The sequence below is a fragment of the Prenolepis imparis genome, unplaced genomic scaffold (genome assembly GCF_030444845.1).
Source record: "Prenolepis imparis isolate NDT839.2.m4 unplaced genomic scaffold, iyPreImpa1.0 SCAF_98, whole genome shotgun sequence".
In the NCBI taxonomy this organism is placed as follows: Eukaryota; Metazoa; Arthropoda; class Insecta; order Hymenoptera; family Formicidae; genus Prenolepis; species Prenolepis imparis.
Genome location: NW_028141256.1, coordinates 1 through 21,669, shown reverse-complemented (window position 1 = coordinate 21,669; position 21,669 = coordinate 1). Strand labels below are relative to the sequence as shown.

Here is a 21,669-nt window from a genome sequence, read left to right as displayed (position 1 = left end):
CTCCCACATTACCCACAAAACAATTTGATATACAATGTATATACATTTCATATACATTTATTTATATTGTATATACATAATATATACACATGTATTACAGCGTACATCCAATGTATATGAAATGTAAATGCAATAGTACCCCCAGCGCATGTACATGGAATGTCATAAAAATATACATATGTACATGAAAAAACACATTCTATGTATATACTTCATGCATGTACATTTAATTTTTATGCACGTACATAGGATATACATAATACGTGCATAGCATGTACATAATATGTACATAAGATATACATAATACATGCATAGGATGTACATAGGATATACATAATACGTACATAGCATATACATAATATGTATATAAGATGTACATGGCACATGCATAGGATGTACACAGGATATACATAATATGTACATATCATGTACATAATATGTATATAAGATGTACATGACACATGTACAGAATGTACATAGGCTGTACATAATACGTGCATAGCATATGTACATAATATGTACATAAGATGTACATGGCACATGCATAAGATGAAAATAATACGTGCATATCATGTATATAGAATGTATACATAATATATACATAGAATGTGCGTAAGACATGCATAGGATGTATATACATATTATGTACATGCCACGCACGTATTATATGTGCATGTAGCACATACGTAACATATCCAAAATGTTCCATTTTAAATGATTTACTTGAATATTTCTTAGGGACAGCATTTTAGGGGAAAATATTTCAAAAGTTGTAGAGTTTAGAAGGAAATACTTAATGGTGACTTAAATTTTGAATTACGTTCATTTACCAAGATCATATATATAGAGATCAATTTCTTTTTAGGAAACTCCTACAATTTTTTTATATAAATCGATTCTTTGTTACATTTTATGTAAGAAATTATTAAAAAATTGACCAAATGTCAAACTATAAAACATAAAATATCTTATAAATACGCTTGTAATTTTTTACACAGAATATAACAAAGAATCGATTAATATAAAATATAATTGACAGTTTCTTTTAAAAACAAAATTGACCTGTAAATGACTTTAGTAAATGACCGTAATTAAAAATTTAGATCACTATTAAGCACTTCCCTCTAAACTCTATAACTTTTGTCTGAAATATTTTCCCCTAAAATACTCCCTAAGAAATATTCAAGTGGATCATTTAAAATGAAGACATTCTGGACATGTCACATACGTGCTACGCACATATTATGTACACACGCCATACGAGTATTATATACATTCTATGCATGTATTATGCACATCTTCTATACATATAATGTACACGCCATGCACGTACGTATTATATACAAACTAAATGTTTATTTCAACAAAGTTATATAAAAGATTATTGCAAGAGAATAAATAACACAAAAGTTAAACTTAGAAGTAATAAAAAAATTGTATTTATTGCACGTATATGAAATGAGCATAAGATGCATATTAGTTAGTCATAAGGTACATATGTATTTTTATAACAAAACTGTAATTTTAAAACTAAAGCGCAAGATATGGCAACTTCTATACACTTTTTTTAAATAATATTAACACATATGTATGAAAATAAAATACTTGAATAACGCAAAAGTGTAATTAAGATTACTACAATATATGAATATATTACTACAACATATGTATGTTAGAAATTATTAATAAAAAATCTAATAATACAGGAATAATATAGGAATATATTAATATTTTTTATCAGAACCGTAAATATTAGTAAATTAAAACAAAATTCATTGTGTGTAAATATAATACGTACAGTGAACGTACGCGAAGAAACAAAGAATTATTAAAAATAATAGAAACTTTTGTACTATTTTTACTCTCTATTCTATACCATAGCTGCCATCATATGAGTAGTGTGTTTTAAATATTTTAAGACTACTCTCCGTTACTGATCTGCGGGTTCTCATTAACGTCTTGAGTAGTTGCAGGTTTATTTTTGTTATTATTAAAACGATCTTTGCTCCTTACAAGCCATGCTTTTATAAAACTTATAATTTCTGCATTTGTGCAATCATTAGTATTCTTATTGAGTCGTACGGCAGCTGCAAAAGATTATCACAAATTATATTAAAGTAAAAAGTTTTGCAAAATTTTAATTGTATGATTATTATTATAATTGTATTATTATAACTTAATGGTTTTTAATTTACAGAAAATAGTAGATGCTACAGCTAAATCCTTGAAGATTTTCTTTTTCTTTGCTCCTTCCCAAGAGTAAATCATACCAACTTCGTTAGTAAATACATGATACATAATTCTCCGTACAATCTCTTTAACGTTACTACCTCCAATACGACTTAAATGTTGCGACTGCCATTATAAAAAGATTATTTAATTTCTTTAATTGAAAAATTGTAAAATAAAGACTTAAATATTGAATAATTTTTTATATTAATTTAATTGTTTAAATTGAAACATTTTTATAATCAAATATATCGTACTTAAAAATTCTTACCAATAGTTTCTTATGTTCAGAGTCTATCAACCAGTTTTCTAATAGAGCTAAAGAATTCTCATTTACCGGAAATGATCGTGTGATATCTAGAATTTCTTCATGCGAAGTTAAGTCTTGCGATTCATTTCTTTTACTTTTTAATAAAAGACTCATACTTTCAACAATATCGTCCATTTTTAAACTTAGAATGTGTAATTCTCTTAGAATTCGTTTTTGATATTCTGAAATAAAAACATCGATTATAAATTATATAGCAACACTTCCTTCAAAAATAATATAATTTATTTACGCATAGTATAGAAAAAATAACACATATTACAAAATACTCAATATACAAATATTGCAGAAAATGATTGTTTTGTGAAACTATTAATAGAACATTTTGACAGACCACTGATAAATAATTGTACATCTCCGGCCATGTCAAAATTGTGACGTCAGAGGCGAGAAAACAAAAATTCTTAGATGCCATTTTTAAATGAAAAGATATATTTTGATAAAACAACATTTCACACCTGACTTTAGCATACTCTTAAGATACCTCGAAAATTATCTTTTTCCCTTTATAATCAGTCAACAGCTGTAAAAAATAGCTATATAAAGTCCTAGTCCGTTCAGTCTTGCACATGCACAGCTATTCCATATTACAAAGTCTGATATTACGATCATTTTACAGTTGTTGATTGGCTATCAAGAGAAAAGCATAGTTTTCGAGGTATTTTAAAAGTACGTTAAAGCCATCTGAAGTGGTATTGTATCAAAATATTTATTTATCCAAAAATGACATCTATGAATTCTCAACGTGACACTTCTTGCTTCTGACGTTACGATTCAACATGGTCACAGCGAGTACCCAAAAGCCTTAATAGGATATCGATACAACAAGATCATTTTTAAACCATATTTATCATCTTTACTTAATATTTAATATATAAAAAAAGAGAAAAACTTGTTTAAAATATGGAATATCAAATTTATCAAAAGAAAATTAGTGGTACTACAAAAAAAATTAATCTTATTTTCATTATTACATGTACAAATTTAATCTTACCATTATTCTGTTGAAGAGTCGAAGTAGGCTGCTGTGATACTGCAGATAGATTTTCAGACTTATTAGACGTAGTAACAGAGGTAGAAGCTTTCAACTGATCATTTTTGTCAGTGACATTAATCCCTTCAAAAAATAATGATTGAACGTTACTCTTTTTACATATCATTGGATATTTCTTTGAGACTTTTTAACTTTTGAGACAGAAAAACAAAGTATACTAATAAAATGTATGAAAAAATATTGTATATTTTTAAAGAAATCATCTTTGTACATCTTTATTTCATTATTTCTGATGAATAGATTAAATATTTTTTTTCTGTACTATATGCACAAACAGAATATTAAAAAGCATTGATATAAAAAATAATTACAAATATAAAAATAGAACAAAAGCCACAGCAAAGTGTTCGCGCAAAATGTTACTTCATTACTTGGTTAAACGCGTTTCTGTTTGATAGTAGACCTTCTTCAGCAACATACTAATTATAACAAAATTCTGCCGTAATTATATAAATAATATCGATTGAGTCTATCGTTTTGACAAAAACATTTGACTGTGTTATCAATAGGCGACAGAATGATATAGTATTAATAAAATTAATGATTAATTTGACATACATTATGGCGACAATTATGTTTATAATTACGGCGTAGAATTTATTATAATTTTTATGTTACTGAAGGTCTGATATCGGACAGAAACGTTTACCAAAAAGTTTTATATAATTTAAATAATTCACATTAAAACGTTTTTATAATCAATTTATAATCAAATATACTTTACCAATCATTACTTATGTTCAGAATCTAACAAGTCTTCTAGAGTTAAAGAATTCTCATTTACTGGAAATGTGATATCTAAAACATCTTCATGCAATGATAAGTTCTGCCACTCATTACTTTTACTTCTTAATAAAAGATTCATAGTTTTACTGATATCATCAATTTGTAGATTGTGTAATTCTTAAAGTAAGAAAGTAAGAAAGTACAATTTTGCACGAACACCTTGCTGAAGCTCTTGCCCTATTTTTGTATTTTTCATTATTTAATTTTTGAGTTTTTTTATTTTTATTATACAAAAAATTATTAATGAAATATTAAAATAGAATTCTTGTCTTACAAATATATGTATAATATTGTATGATTGTTGCTTATATTACTTACCACTTAATTGAGTTTTTTCTATTGGAGTTGGAACAGGATATATAACATTATCCGAGGATACTTCGGTTTCAGAGGATAATTCATATTCATTTTCAGATTCTTTATGATGGCTTTTTTTCGTGCTCCTTCTACGTCTATATTTCCTTTTCAATTCTTCGTTATTAGAGGAGAGATTATTTGTGTTTTTAGCTTTATTGGCTTTTTTTTGTGCTATTTTATAATTGTCTATAAAAAACAAAATTAAAAACAATAAAAAATCGATCCATACAAATTTCGTAAAATGTTAATACATTTAGTGTATTATACTAAATGTATTAACATTTTACGTATAAACATTTTAGGAGTATTTTATTATATAAAGTATTCTGTGAGAATGTGTCAAAGTGTATTTTACCATAGCTGCCTAAAAGGTTTGCTTCATAGAGTGCCCAGTCGGCTCCAGGAGATTGCTTTTTTTTTATAAAGTCTACTATAATATGTTTTGCAGTGCCTTCAGGTGGCCAATAGCATTGTGAATTTTTTTTCATGTACCATATGTCAGGTACAGCTTCAACTGTGTCCTCATCATCAAATTTTACAACGTACCAGGTCATCTTGGATATTTTATAACTAAACTAATTATTTTATATTATGTACATTCAAATATGTTTATAAATTTAGCAATCTAATATTAATTTTTGCAATTTTTTATAATTAAACATTACAACTCTAATAAATTTTAATTATTAATATCAATAATAATAGCAATGTACTTATATTTATGGTTAAAAATAATAAATTATAAAATTATAAAATTATGCATGTAATAAAGGAAATGAGATTAATTTTTTTTTGTATGGTAGTACTACTAATTTTCTTTTTATAAATTCGATATTCCACATTTCAAGTATGTTTTTATCTTTTTTTATATATTGAATATTAAGCAAAGATGATGAATATGGTTTAGAATAAAAATGTTCTTGCTTGCTATATCGATAACCTATTAAGCATACAGAATTTTTATACGAAGCAAAGTTTTTAATTTCGATAATAACGTTGGTTTTTAACTCTACGAATCTATCGGCTATTTTTAAAATATTTAAACAATAATTATCTATCTGTGCTTTTCTGTATTGCGGAGATGTACAATTATTTATCAGTGGTCCGTCAAAATGTTCCATTAATAGTTTCGCAGAAGAATCATTTTCTGTGATATTTGTACATTGAGTAATATTATATTCTTCAGTTGTACGATGAATAATTTGTTGCAGAGGTTGAGCAGATTTGCGAATCTTTTTTTTTAATTGCTGCATATAATTCTCGAAAGGAAATGCGCTGAAGTTGTCAAGTGCACCATACAGTTTTACACAATCACTTAAATGTAAAAGATTATGTATGTTATGCGATACAAAATCTGGACCATTAATTTTTATGGATTGACAAATAAAATGTTCCATCAAATTATGAGCATATATTACATAGTTTTCAAGTTTTGAATAATATTCACTTATCATTAAAGAACTTGCAAGACTTAATGTAATGAAGTGATTATAGATTTTGGATGATAATATCTCTTTCAAAACTATAGGACCAGCGTATAATAAAAAAAACCTAAATTCTGTAGCCTTATATCTTTTACACTCATTTATAAAACGCGTCTTTCTAGAAAATTCATGAGGAATATATCGTTTTAATTTTAAAAGGTTTTCACTAATTTTATTAACATCACGAGCTCGTAATTTATAAGGTGGTTTACCATGAATCCACCCATACCGTTTGTGACAAAGAAGTCTTTTCATAGCTCCTAACAAAAGACAATGCATATAGTCAATTGGTACGTTATCTATCATATTAAAGTTTGGTATATTTAACAGCAAGCTTCTACCAGTATGATGCTCTGATTGAGCAGCAGTTCTAAAAGAAGTATCGGTTCTTTTGGAAAAATTTCTAGTCTCAATAAAGCATAATACATTATGATACATTTCTCCTTCTTGATCACATTTCGTACATGAGAAATGGCCTGTGTGATGCTTAATAGATAAGGCAAATGATTTTGCGGGTGAATCGCAAATTAACATTAAAACTCGAAAATTATATTTACAAGAATTGATTGATATACCGTTAGCTGATAGATAAATACATTCATTAACAAAGTCTCTAAAATAATCATCAACAGATTTTGGCTTTTCTGTGCCATGATATAAGGCGACCAAAAACACTTGTTTCATAAGAACTTTTATTGATTTGATAGAACATAAAATAGGCCAAAACGAGCTATTAGTACTTTTGCTCAAAGGCAAACCGTCAATGTTGACAGCTAATAAAAACTCTTTATTTGCTGATATGCTGATCTTGTGATTTTTACAAAATAAGTTTAAAGTTTTCTCAATACCAAAATAATAATATGTTCCATTACCTAGAGATGTTACAGCTACATTTCTAGGTGTTTTTAAAAGTGTTCTTGGATCTTTTGGTAGATCATCACAACCAGGTATTTCCCGTATAATAGAAAGTAGATTTCTCAACGCTGACAATGTAATATTTTCCTTTATAGCCCATTTGGCTAGTTTCTCAGATAGCGGTATATCAATTCTTTCCTGTCTAACATCATGTAATAATTTTTCAGTATTATCCACGTTATGAAGTAACTCATTGCTCATTGTTGAATTGATGTTTGTGCAATTATCATTAATGTGACATGAATTCTTGTACATTATATTATCGTTAACATTATTATCAATGTTGCAATCATCATTGGTATTAATGCCATAAGAATCATAAAATAAGTTTGAATTATTATTGATTATAGCTAGAGATTGATTTATTTTATTTCTAAGTTTTTTTTTAAACTTTATCTTCTTTCTTATTTCAAGCTCGTACATAGCCATGGTCGAAACAAGGTTAGAATATAACTACAAATTGTATAAATTAATGAAATTAAGCAATTATGTGTATACTATGTATATAATACTTACTTTAGAAAAGAATAGCTGGTAAATTACTGTATACTTTGATACAACACAAAATTTTGTCGAAATAACGTATTAATATCGGAACACAATGCACAATGGAATTTGATGCACGAAGATACAGACGTGATGCCGTTCCCAGGTCTCGCACGTTGGTCTGGCGCGCATGCGCTTGACGGTCTTGCAGAGTTCCAGCGTAGCGTAGCGAACAGAGCTTACTAATGAAGAGGCCATAGCGTGCAAGCGCGCGCGAAGAAGATCGACAGAGAAAGATATATTTTCTATCTCAACTATGGCCGTACAGGTCAAAAAGGTTATTTTGGAAGCAGGGTAATAACCTTAATTAAGCATCACACAGGCCATTTTGCATGTGTGAAATATATGATCAAGAAGGAGAAATGTTTCATAAAGTATCTAAAATCTTTTCTGCTATCATACAAAAAAATTTATTTTATTTCCATTTTATAGATTTTGGACGCTAATATTACTTTGAAATATTTTCACAGAATTTTGTTTTTAATTTTGCTTTTATAGACAATTATTGTATAAATTAACAACAAAATTGCAATAAAAAGCCAATAAAACACGAACAATCTTTCGTTTATGGAATAAAAGTATCGAAGAAACTCAATTAAGAGTTCGATGGTTTCTTTCAAAAAATCTATATTTTTTAAAAAGATAAATTTTATTTGTTTTTCTGCAAAGGTTAAAAAGAACTCAAAAGTTAAAAAAACTTTCAAAAAAAACAAATAAAATTTATGAGAAAATATATTTTTTTCTTTCAAAGAAAGAAATCATAGATTTTCTAGTCACATAGAAATATTCAATGAAAATGTAAAAAAAGAATATATCGTTCAACTTACCTTTTTCGAATAAATACAGATATCATTGATAAAAAAGATCGCCTGAAAGTTGCTTTTACTTCTGTTGCTACGTCTGTCAATCTCAACGTCGCTGGTCTGTAACTAGTATTTTTTACAACTTTCGATCTATATACTCACAAAGCACAAATAAAGTATGTATATTATTGTGTAGAAAAACGCATTGCTACATAAATTATAATCAATATTTTTATTTCAAAAATTGAAAAACCCATTTAGAAATAAAAAAGTGAAAAGAATGAACCTAACACAGGACCTCTATATGTGAGATACGCTTGAGTGTTCTAGATCACAATTATTTTTAGTGAATGATATGATATTAAGTTAGAGAACTGATTGATAGATCTTTAGCATATGAAACTATATTGGTAAAAATTAAAACTTATGATTCATGACGCAAGCGAAATCACTGATAAATTTTCACTTTTCACGTTTTCATTCTAACAAAAAAATTACATGATTGATACCTTTTACATAAGACGATTTTAGAACCATCGCATAAACTTCTAAAACGGCAAATACAATGAGAATTATTTGTGCATCCTGCACATTTTATGTATGTACTTATCATATGTACATTTTGTATACATCTTATGTACATTATATGTATATACATGGCATGTACTTTAATGTATTGCCACAATTATGTGCACATATGTATATACGTGGTATGTACGTTAATGTATATCCAAATGATGTATATACACAGTATATACATGGTATGTATTTTAATGTATTGCCACAATTATATACATATATGTATATACATGGCATGTACGTTAACGTATATCCAAATTATATATATACACAGTATATACATGGCATGTACTTTAATGTATTGCCACAATTATGTACATATATGTATATACATGGCATGTACTTTAATGTATATCCAAATTATGTGCACGAATGTATATACATGGCATGTACTTTAATGTATTGCCACAATTATGTACATATATGTATATACATGGCATGTACTTTAATGTATATCCAAATTATGTGCACGTATGTATATACATGGTATGTACTTTAATGTATTACCACAATTATGTACATAATGTATATACATGGCATGTACTTTAATGTATATCCAAATTATGTGCACGAATGTATATACATGGTATGTACTTTAATGTATTACCACAATTATGTACATATATGTATATACATGGTATGTACTTTAATGTATATCCAAATTATGTATATACATAGTATGTACTTTAAAGTATTGCACCAATTATGTACATATATGTATATACATGGCATGTACTTTAATGCATATACAAATTATGTGCACAAATGTATATACATGGTATGTACTTTAATGTATTGCCACAATTATATACATATATGTATATACATGGCATGTACGTTAACGTATATCCAAATTATATATATACATAGTATATACATGGCATGTACTTTAATGTATTGCCACAATTATGTACATATATGTATATACATGGCATGTACGTTAACGTATATCCAAATTATATATATACATAGTATATACATGGCATGTACTTTAATGTATTGCCACAATTATGTACATATATGTATATACATGGCATGTACGTTAATGTATATCCAAATTATGTATATGAGATGTATATACATAGTACATACAAGATAATTTTTTCATATTATGAAGAAAAAATGCATATACATAGCATATCCGAGGTTATGTGGGCATGCTTTATTGGAGTGTAAAAATTCCTAGATTTATTATGAATAATATAGATATTATTTTTATGTTTTCGATGTAGTAAATTTACTTCTTAATAGTATATGTTTGCATAAATTAATTTATCTTGCAATCCTATTTAGAGAATAAAGCTACTATAGATCGACATGAATAGAATACCTACAAGCAAACACAACTTGCCAATTATTTATTGCATTAATTATACTTCGGGACAATATTTGTAAGCATTTAATTTAAACATATGACCATTAATTAAGAGCATTTAATGATCATTTCCATGTATTAAAAAATCACTTAATGAATTACGGTTTCCTTTAAAGCTTTAAAGAATGGTCTATGATATATGTGAGGCTATATATAATTTTAAATAGGGTATACATTATGCACTTTTTTTACTTTTTTCACGAGGATTGTAAATATAAACATTTTTTAATTTTAAATGTAAAGCAGTGCAATTAAAAAATTAAAACTCTCTGTGAACAGTTTCCACGAATAATTATATTATATTTTCTCTGATTAATATTTATCACAATATAAAATAATAATATCTATTACATTAAAATATAAAATATGTTTGATTAATTTTACTAAAAGTAAAGTAAAATTAATCAAGCATATTTTTCAAATTCTTTCCATACCATATTGTCTCACGATTACCATGATTTTCAAAGTAAATTATAAGAAAATATTCTCTGTGTTGGAATAAGTAACTGTTGGAGTAACACTGATTGTAAGTATCGTCGATCATGCAGTGAGAAATGAATCATAAACGAAGCGCAGCAAATAAAGCATGATCAGATCAGTCTAGTCTGCGAAGTCAGTTACGATTGTGATTGCCACGAGAAAAGACAACGTTGCGCGTCAATTGATTCAAATACTGTCATATAAACGTCACACAACAATATGCACATATAGTGGATCCTAAAAGCATGCGTAGTATATAATATGCATACAAATGTAATCATAATTTTGTATATTTTAGTGAAACAAAAAATATGACAAATATCAACGTGGATAATATTATATGCTTACCCATACGGCACAAAAATACTGCAGCAATGATGATTGCAGAAATATTTCTTTGCAAGATTGCAAGATTGCAGAAATGTTGCAAAATGTTGCTGCAACATTGCTGCAATATTGCAGCAACGGTAAAATGTCCGCTTTCAGCAATATTGCAATACAATATTGCAGCAATATTGCAATGTAATATATATATTATAATGCTTTGTAATGACATAATAATTGGTATTTTTACATTCTAACAATCTATTGTCCTATCTACACCTAATAACACTGAAAAAACAATTTTGTTGACATAACCAAAGTTTGGTAAACCGTTCCAAATAATTTGGTTAATATATATGATTAACCAAATATTTTATTGTTCCAACTAAAATAAAATAAAAAACATTTCAAAAACGTGTATAGTAACTATATATATATATATATATATATATGTGTGTGTGTGTGTGTATGTGTGTGTGTGTGTGTGTGCGTGCGCGCGTATGTGTGTGTGTAAGTTGATAATAATTCCTTATTTTAATATTTTATTATTCACAAGCGGTCACCACCCATCCAAGTATTAACCGTGTCAAACGCTGCTTAACCTTCAGTGATCGGACGAGAACTGGTGCTGTTGTTGAAGCTATTTAAGTTGTTTATTATGCCAATTTGAGTATCAATTTTTACAAAACTAATAAACAAGTTTTTACATGTATGACTGTTGGCAATATTTTATAATTTAAAATACTTGTATATAATACGTTTTTTTATGAAGGTATTATAATTTGCACATACATTATATTATACATATATGCAATTAATAAACTGATTTTTTGAAAATATTTTTTTAATAATATTCAAATTTTATATATATATATAATTTTACAATGTTGCTGCAACATCATTATCGCATTATTGCAGCAACGTTCCATATTTATATTTCAATAATGTTGCTGCAATATTGCATTGCAATATGGAAGATTGCAATATTGCTGCAATATTGCTGCAAGGTCCTGTGCCGTATGGGTAAATAGCGGTGAAAGTGACAGAAAATTAATAATTCTATAATTTTCGGATTGCTTATAAATTGTTCGATTATATTTTTATTGATTATCTTTTTACGAAATATTAAAAGAAATTACAACAAAGATATATTATTATTTTCGATAGAATCAAGTGAATACGTGTCGCTTCGTATTTATTTTTGTTATTGGTTCCCATTGAAAAATTATAAAAATTACTATTTACTAGAATATTGTGATTAATCATAAAAAGATATATTAAAATGTAATATTGGAAGACAATAACGCGATTCGCAAACTAGATTCTAAAGAATTCCATCAAGCACATAATAAAGTATCGAGTCAATTAGATCAAATCTGAATCATCCATAGAATAAAAAAAATACAATACTGGTGATTAAAAATTGAGCGCCAACATTCACCAAAGAAAGATATTATTATGTTTAAGATGAGATTATGCGTTTTATTGAAAAGTTTAATGCTGGTGAAAGCAGCTATCGCAATTTTGACAAAGAATCATACCGTTCCGCACAACCTTTTCACGCAGGTAAGAGATTTTTTTCGCTTCATTAAAAAACAATTAAATGTTATTACAAGTAATAGTGCAGTTTATTTGAGTAAAAACGATTTAAAAGAGATAGTAATACAATAATTTTTATTAGACATGCATATGCATTTTATTCTATTTCGTTGAATTACTTGAAATAAAACGAAATATATATATGTTTAATGTTATATGAATTTAAATTATCTTTTTTTTTTAATATAAGTTACATTAATTTTCAACATTTCGCAGGTGTTTAAAGGGAACGTCAAGGATTTAGAAAAACCGAAATCAGAGACATCCGTTGCCATAAAAATGTTGGGAAAGTGTGCTTCCATGGAAGAAAGAAAGAAATTCTTTCAAGAGGCTAGGCTTATGAATCACTTTAGACATGAAAATGTGTTAAGACTGTTAGCTGTCTGCTTAGACGAGGATTTTCCATTACTCGTGTTGGAATTAATGGAAAGTGATCTGCAACAATATTTGAGAGAGTGTCGAATATTCCAACCTTCTGATTTACACGCTTTGCGTCTACACGACTTGCTCGCCATTTGCGAAGATGTTGCGCGAGGCTGTTGTTATTTGGAAGAGCTGCGTTTTGTGCATAGAGATCTCGCGTGCCGAAATTGCTTAGTGTCTGCGAGAGATCGCGAGAATCGTATCGTCAAAATCGGTGATTTCGGACTTGCCAGAGATATTTACAGGGATGACTATTACCGCAAGGTAGATATAATTAATTAAAACAGATAAAACTATTTGGAAGTATTTTTCTATTGTTGCGTCTTTAAAATATTATTGTATATCTTTAAGTCAAATTGAATTTAAGAAAAATGAAGACCATGTATATATTTTTATATATATTTCTCCAATATATATGTATATAATGTATAATGCAAAATATTAGTAAACGTTTTTTGCTTAAGAATACTTATTTAAAAAATTGATAATTAGAATAGAAGATTTAACTTTATTGAAATTATATTTTAGGAAGGAGAAGATCTGCTTCCTGTTCGTTGGATGGCACAGGAATCCCTAGTGAACGGAATATTTACTTCTTATAGCGATGTTTGGTCATTCGGTGTACTAATGTGGGAGATTACATCGTTAGGTGAACAACCTTACTCTACCAGAACTAATTTCGAAGTGATGGATTATGTACGCGCGGGAGGCAGATTGCAGATGCCTCTCAACTGTCCATCCTCGTCATATCAACTAATGCAGCGTTGCTGGAGTGCAGCAAATGACAGACCAAACTTTAAATTTTGTCTGAACAATATTATAGCTTTAAGAAGCCACACAGAAGACGCAATACTGGATCCGACGCATCAATGATTATTATATAGCCGGCAATTAATTAATTGTTTGTATATGTGTATGTTAAGAAGAAACGTTGAGTTTTACATCTATGAGATATTTGAAATTATACTGTCAGTATTATACGTTTATATATATATATATATATATATATATATATATATATAAACGTATAATAGAAAATAAAACTTTAATCTCCAAATTGATATACTTTTTCTTTATCATTCGGTAAATTCTTTAAAGCTAATTTACGAATAGCAAGTTATATCTTTCTCTTACGTAATAAGATTTCCCTTTGTGACAGATCAGGATGCATCTGCATTCGAGCAGTTATACAACTTCTAGTAAATATATAGTTTATTACGCATCTTTGAAAAATAAATATAAATTATGAAATGACAATGACCAATTCACATACTGATATATATATATATATATACATATATATATATATATATATATATATATATATATGTATATATATATATATATATCAGTATGTGAATTGGTCATTGTCATTTCATAATTTATATTTATTTTTCAAAGATGCGTAATAAACTATATATTTACTAGAAGTTGTATAACTGCTCGAATGCAGATGCATCCTGATCTGTCACAAAGGGAAATCTTATTACGTAAGAGAAAGATATAACTTGCTATTCGTAAATTAGCTTTAAAGAATTTACCGAATGATAAAGAAAAAGTATATCAATTTGGAGATTAAAGTTTTATTTTCTATTATATTAATTCAGTATCATAGCACGAAAATGACAAACGTTTTTTAATTAGGCCAAGTCAATGCTTTATTAGAAAGTGGTAGAGAATTCGGTACTCCGTAAATTCGCTAGTTGCATAGATGTTATCTCAGAGAAGAATCAAATGACTTCTTGAAAAACGATTCCAACTTATCTCATTATGGCATTGCATGTTTATTTAAAACTTTAAATAGGTAAGGCATTTTTTTCTCTATTTTTTCTTTAAGTAAAAACTATTTTTCTTAGTAAATAAATCATGGGAGTAAACAAATCATGGCTTGACTTTCTTCGATTGTTGAAAGAATTTTTGTCTCATTATTCAGTTTTTATATTAGTTTCAAATTAATTAATTAATTTCTTCTAATAAGTAACTCTATCTTAACTTGACTTTCTTTTTCACGAGTGCGTTTGTTATCACTAAAATTTCTATAATGTTTATATTTTAACATATATATAAGATATATATATTTTTATTATCATTTTCTTCATGATCATAAAAATTTTATAAATTCCTGTATTTAAAAACATCTTATGAAATATTTTTTAATGCAAACGAATTTTCTGGATAGCATAATGCTATAAACTTTTGATTTATGACTGATAAAAATATGTACATACATATATAACACATATATATAACATATATATATACCTATATATATATACATTAAGTGATAAATAGTGTATATAAATTCTCACATATAGCAAAAGTGACAGCTTATTGCGCATATTATTCATAGATTGATTAATTGTCCCCAATTCGAAGTTCAACTGCACCAATCTTTCACTTCGATGTTTAGTAGCCGTTGAGCATGCGAATTATTTTAACTTTCTGATTTTCTATATAAATTTCGTTAAATGAAAAATAAATTACCGTGCAAGTTTTAAATAAAAATTAGTAAATTTAAACATATCTTGAGAAATAAAAATGTTTTAGATATTACAAACAATTTATGTAAATGTATCACAAACTTATTAAGTAACAAAAAAAAAATGAAATGAATGAAATCATTAATTTTTTAAATTCTTTCTTTTAAATCTAACAATTATATTATAATAATACATATTGTTTAATAATTTTAATATATCGTCTGAATTAAATTTAATTTTAAGTTTTAATTTGATTACATAACATTGATTTTTGAATGTGTGATGTAAAATTAATAAACTTTATATACATTTTTATTTAATTGAAACTCTCTTTTGTTTTACGTATTATATAGTTTTAATTACACAAATAGTGTATTATCTGCAATATATAACATTCAATTTTCTCCATGAAAAAAATGTTTTATTTGTGTAAAGTATATAAATTAGAGTATACGAGAATACTTTTCTTCGTAACTTCTTGGACCGAAGTTTCAAAGATCCTCCAGAATCCCTAGATTTCCTTGACGAAAACGTTATGGTCATTCTCGTTTGCGTTAACAGTTTTAGTAAAACACATAATGTTTGTAACGTTTCTAACATAACAATTTTCTCTTCTTGTAGATATTTTTATACTCGATCGGCTTTCATACGATTCTCGACTATGACCAATGTTCCATGTAATCTTCACAATGATTTAAATACCACTAATCGAATTGATGTTCCTCCATGTATCTCGATAAATTTTGAGTTTTCTCTTACTTAATAAAACTCTTAGTTGATAAAACTATTTCAAGATCGATTATAATGATTTATATAATCAAGCTATAAAACTATATAGTATATTTTCTTCGATTAAACTCAATGTACAATGTAACGAGTGTAGTATATTCGATTGTATCAAAAACAATAATATAAGCGTAATTAAATTTCGCAATTTTTCAAAATTTTCAAGTAGAAAAGCGATCGAATGAAAAAAAATATATATTATTATTTTACAAAATATTACTATCTTAATATTCTTAATATATTATTATTTTAACATTTAATTAACAAACTAACGTTTCATTAATATTTTTTGACACAAAATCAGCTATTTAAGACGTTTATACGGATTTAATGAACATATCAACGACGCACGAAAATCCATTACCTTAATTATTGATTGTATTGCATAAAAGTATTCAAATGGGATCTGCATTTAAGAACCTACGTTAATCTCTTTAATCATTATTTTAATACGATGTTTGAATTCGCTTGTTCGATAGCAGAACACAAAATTTATTGCAATAAAGTAAGCTAGAAATTTTTGATTATAATGAATTAAATTTATATGTCAAGATCTTTTCTTATTTCAAACCGGATCTTACTTTAAAAATGCGCCTCATATAGGATATACATATATATATATATATATATATATATATATATATATATATATATAGAATATTATTATTCGTGAAAACTGTTGGAATAAGTAACTGTTGGAAGAAACACTGAGTATCATCGATCAAGCTGAGAGAAATGAATCATAAAGAGAGGGCAGCAAATAAAGCATGATAAGATCGGTCTAGTCTGGGGAGTCAGTTACGATTGCGATTGCCACGAAAAAGGACAATGTTGCGCGTTATTTGATTCAAATAATATACTGTCATATAAACATCACACATCAATATGCACAAATAGTGGATTCGAAAAACATGCTTAGTATACAATATGCATAAAAATAGTAATCATAATTTTTTATATTTTTAGTGAAACAAAAAATATGACAAATATCAACGTGGATAATATTTGATGCTAGAATAGTGGTGAAAGTGACAGAAAACCTATAATTCTATAATTTTCGGATTGGTTATAAATTGTTCGTTTACATTTTTATTGATTATCTTTTTACGAAATATTAAAAGAAATTACAACAAAAATATATTATTATCTTCGATACAATCAAGTGAATACGTGTTGCTTCGTGCTGTTATTGGTTCCCATCGAAAAATTATAAAAATTACTATTTACTAAAAATTCCTTCATATGATCTAAGATATATATATTGTGATTGATTATAAAAAGATATATTAAAATGTAATATTGGAAGACAGTAACGCGATTCGCAAACTAGATTCTAAAGAATTCATCGAGCTCATAATAAAGTATCGAGTCGATTAGATCAAATCTGAATAATCCATAGAATAAAAAGAAAAAGAATACTGGTGACTAAAAATTGATCGCCAACATTCACCGAAGGAAGAGATTATTATGTTTAAGATGAGATTATGCGTTTTATTGAAAAGTTTTATGATGGTGAAAGCAGCTATCGCCATTTTGACAAAGAATCATACCGTCCCGGACAATCTTTTTACGCAAGTAAGAAATTTTTTTGTTTATTAAAAAACAATTAAATGTTATTACAAGTAATTGTGCAGTTTATTTGAGTAACTCAAACTCACACATGTGTAATATAATATAATATTACAAATTGTATAATAAAATAAAACTACACATGAAACTAAAAAGTACGATGCAATGAGAAAGGATGTATAAAGCTTGAAAATTTTATTTTGTTTATAAATGGATGTATAATATAGTACAAAGTTAAACTTCATTAAGACGAAATATTAAAATTTGACTGTATTATGTTTGTGTTTCTATTGCTATTTTTAAGAATAATAATTATTAATATTAACGAGATGTTCTGTTAATTTTTCACTATTTTGATACATACATACATACATAAACACACACACACACACACACACACACACACACACACACACACACACACATATATATATATATATGACACTTGAATTGTGTTTCATGTGATTTCTCATCAATTTGTAATAAAAACTAATTTACTTTATTAAATAATTATAATTATTTAATGATATAATAAGACTTGTAAATTAATTCTTATATAACTAAATTAATTCAAAGTGTCAGCGTCATTTTGATGTATCAAGGATAGTTGCATTTGTCCTATATACATATAAAGAAATGTCGACTATATTGGTATAATAAAATTCAAATTGTATTAATTAACTTTATAAGGCCAATAGTTAAATAAACAATATACGTAACAGCAATAACCAGCTACCCGCGTTTAAATTTATTGATGTATGTATATAATATTCGTAGTATATCCATTTATATAGCCATATATATTCTCATATATCGTAGCAATGTCAATCGAAAGTTTTTGGTATCGGGTTTTCCAGAATTTGTTTGGATTAAAAGATATAACCATAATCAAAAAGAATTTCGACAAGATTTTAAGTACAAAAATTTATATCATTTTTATAATCACACACATACACATAAAAGAGAATATTTTAAACATTTTTATTCTTGAAATACAAACGTTATTATTGAAATTTTAAACATAACTGACGGATTATTAAAAAGTAACCTCGTTTATTTTGAAAAGTTAAAACTAACGATTGCAAAAAAACTAATCATTAGCTATAACTATCAGCAAAATAGCTTCAGGAATCGAAAAGAGTAACATTTTCATATATCATTTATTAAAAAAAAAACGATTATTAATTCTTATTAAATAATCCTTATTCTGCCTATTCTGCGTGACATTCTTTTTAATATAAGAATAATGTTTGATATTTCGCAAGAAAATATGTTGAAAAATAATAGGAATAAATATTTTTAAAATGAAATTACATAATATTTAACACATTATAAATGAGAAATGGAATTATAAATAAAAATATCAAGGTAATATTATTAAAAACAAAAAATGTTATGTTCATTTTAGTTATTTCGACATATATATGTTATTTTTTATCAAAATCTTATTTATATATATTTTTATATATACGACTATTTTATTTATCATTAAAGATACCGTGGAATTTCTGGCCTAGTTGCCTTACTTATTTTTTTTATATGTTATATTTTATTCAGGATATTCCAGTGCCCAAAAACAACAATCATCTCATTTTACAAAATCTCCAGCCGGATCAGAATTATTCTGAGAGCGTGACTATAAGAAATGAAGTCGATGAAGTCGATGAAGTTACATTTGCAAATATGTCCATGAACCCAGAATCTTTTGGTAAGATGCAATGAATATATAGAACGTTAATAAAAAATTTACAAAAAATTTAAAAGTTGTAAGTATAATGTAAATTTAAGAGAGTAAAAATTAAATTTAAAAAAATATCAAACTATTTTCTAATAACAAAGATAATATAAAATTTATTTTCGAAAAGAGAGAAGAAAATGTATAAACTGTATGTAAAATAAAGCAGAATTTAGATAACACCATCAATTTCATTATTTTTTTGTTTGTTTTAAATCTGTCGCAAATAATATACTACTGACTTGTGAAGAAATAGGAAATTTTAGAAAAGGGTTTGGCACTTTATTGGAAGGTTTTTCGATTATAACTTAGCAATTACTTTTCTAACATAAGTCTTGAAACACATACACACATACACAGAGGTTTTATGTTATTTCATTATTTTAAAAACTTACGGTGTTAATTTTGTAACATATGTTTATTTTTCTCTTTTTTCTTTATTTTCATTGCACGTTATATTATTATTTTTTTTTTTTAATTTACCGAGATAATCAACTTAAACATATTAATATGTACAATCTTAAAATCTCTAGGAATAATTCCGAGCGAGCCAAGAGCATTCGTAGAGTTCAATGGATTTCTAAATGAAAAATTCAACATTTCTGTGACATTCAGGTGAAGAATCAAAGTTTACAGTCTATATCCTTTTTTTCTCTAAAATTTAACATAGACATATAAAAATATTGATTCTGTTAAAAATTTATTAAATATGAAAAGGCTAAATTTTATCTTACAGGTGGAATCAACCTAAACATGAAAACAAAGTGATACAAGGATATTCAGTGCAATGTTGGTTCATCGAGAACCTAAACAAAAATTCAAATCTTTGACGACAAAACTATTTTAACTACAATGGAATGCACAGAACATAATCTAAAACCTAATACAACGTACTATTATCGAGTACGAGCGCATACTAAAGCTGGTGCTGGTCCTTATACGGATTTAATGAACGTATCAACGACGCACGAAAATCCGATACCTCAATTATTGATTACAGTGAATAATACCATTGCAATATGGGATCTGGATTCAAGAACCTACGTCAATCTCTTTACTTTTAATATCAATATTATTGCAGTAGAAGTGACTTATTCTGTAGCAGAACATAAAATTTATTGGATCCAGGAGACCAATAATGAGTATGGGTCTATACAAGATTTAATGATATGGGATATGAATAAAAATAATATTACGAAAATAACTAGATTAAAAAAATATGCAAACTCTCTCTGCATCGATTGGATAGGAAGAAATCTATATTGGATGGAATATGACATCTCATTGTCAGCGAAATCCAGGAAATCCACCATTATAAAGCTGGACTTAACAATGTGGCAAAATGGCATAGTCAAATATGATAAGATCTTGAGCAGAGAGAAAAGGCTTGCTTATTTAACTACACAGCCATCTATAGGGTACGCTACCTTTTATTCACTAAAAAAATTAACACTTATGTGTCTTTCAGTTAAGAATTTATAGTATTTTCTAATTTTGCTGTAATATACTATGATTTTGTAATAAAGATATAAAGAATCATAAAATCATAAATTATCATAAAATTGTAATAACTTAAGCTTATTATTTTTTTAACTTCACGTTTAAAATTATGTTTTATAATAGACATATATAATAATATATATATTTTCCAGATTTTTCTATTGGATAGAAGTGTTATCAGATATGCAGGTTGTAATAATGAAATCGGATCTTGACGGAAGAAATGTGCAATCTTTTTTAAAATCCGATTTGACCTTTTGTTCATACAATGTATCATTATTAGAAATTTATTATCGAATGAAGCTTGACATCACAAA

At 26.9% G+C, this 21,669-nt stretch overlaps 3 protein-coding genes across 6 annotated transcripts; 2 read left to right on the top strand and 1 right to left on the bottom strand.

The window, feature by feature from the left end:
* Positions 1-1,410: 1,410 nt before the first annotated feature.
* Positions 1,411-7,866, bottom strand: LOC145947551 (uncharacterized). Of its 4 annotated transcripts, none has more exons than XM_083057341.1 (7): positions 7,670-7,866; positions 5,110-7,606; positions 4,716-4,940; positions 3,552-3,674; positions 2,501-2,721; positions 2,196-2,355; positions 1,411-2,087 (listed from the first exon to the last, which is right to left on the bottom strand). In XM_083057341.1, the coding sequence occupies exons 2-7, from the start codon at positions 5,306-5,308 to the stop codon at positions 1,921-1,923; spliced, it is 1,095 nt and encodes a 364-aa protein (XP_082913467.1). In that variant the 5' UTR covers positions 5,309-7,606; positions 7,670-7,866; the 3' UTR covers positions 1,411-1,920. The 4 variants fall into 4 exon arrangements, with proteins under 4 accessions (XP_082913467.1, XP_082913468.1, XP_082913469.1 ...); XM_083057342.1 differs by having other exon boundaries at positions 5,110-5,329; XM_083057343.1 differs by having other exon boundaries at positions 5,110-5,324.
* Positions 7,867-13,023: 5,157 nt separating this feature from the next.
* On the top strand, positions 13,024-14,163 carry LOC145947547 (leukocyte tyrosine kinase receptor-like). Its single transcript, XM_083057332.1, has 2 exons — positions 13,024-13,546; positions 13,811-14,163. The coding sequence occupies exons 1-2, from the start codon at positions 13,139-13,141 to the stop codon at positions 14,153-14,155; spliced, it is 753 nt and encodes a 250-aa protein (XP_082913458.1). The 5' UTR covers positions 13,024-13,138; the 3' UTR covers positions 14,156-14,163.
* Positions 14,164-17,487: 3,324 nt separating this feature from the next.
* On the top strand, positions 17,488-21,135 carry LOC145947546 (uncharacterized). Its single transcript, XM_083057330.1, has 4 exons — positions 17,488-18,123; positions 19,675-19,825; positions 20,386-20,467; positions 20,589-21,135. The coding sequence occupies exons 1-4, from the start codon at positions 18,016-18,018 to the stop codon at positions 20,680-20,682; spliced, it is 435 nt and encodes a 144-aa protein (XP_082913456.1). The 5' UTR covers positions 17,488-18,015; the 3' UTR covers positions 20,683-21,135.
* The last annotated feature ends 534 nt before the right edge of the window (positions 21,136-21,669 follow it).

Bases quoted from the DNA above. Each gene is read 5' to 3' on its own strand.
- LOC145947551 (XM_083057341.1), bottom strand. From the start codon at position 5,308: ATGACCTGGTACGTTGTAAAATTTGATGATGAGGACACAGTTGAAGCT. The intron at 3,675-4,715 runs GTAAGTAATATA...TATTTTTTGAAG, and splicing joins AGAAAAAACTCAATTAAGTG to GGATTAATGTCACTGACAAA. The intron at 2,722-3,551 runs GTAAGATTAAAT...TTTTTATTTCAG, and splicing joins GACTCTTCAACAGAATAATG to AATATCAAAAACGAATTCTA.
- LOC145947546 (XM_083057330.1), top strand. From the start codon at position 18,016: ATGTTTAAGATGAGATTATGCGTTTTATTGAAAAGTTTTATGATGGTG. The intron at 18,124-19,674 runs GTAAGAAATTTT...TATTTTATTCAG, and splicing joins CGGACAATCTTTTTACGCAA to GATATTCCAGTGCCCAAAAA. The intron at 20,468-20,588 runs GTGAAGAATCAA...TTTATCTTACAG, and splicing joins AACATTTCTGTGACATTCAG to GTGGAATCAACCTAAACATG.
- LOC145947547 (XM_083057332.1), top strand. From the start codon at position 13,139: ATGTTGGGAAAGTGTGCTTCCATGGAAGAAAGAAAGAAATTCTTTCAA. The intron at 13,547-13,810 runs GTAGATATAATT...ATTATATTTTAG, and splicing joins GGGATGACTATTACCGCAAG to GAAGGAGAAGATCTGCTTCC.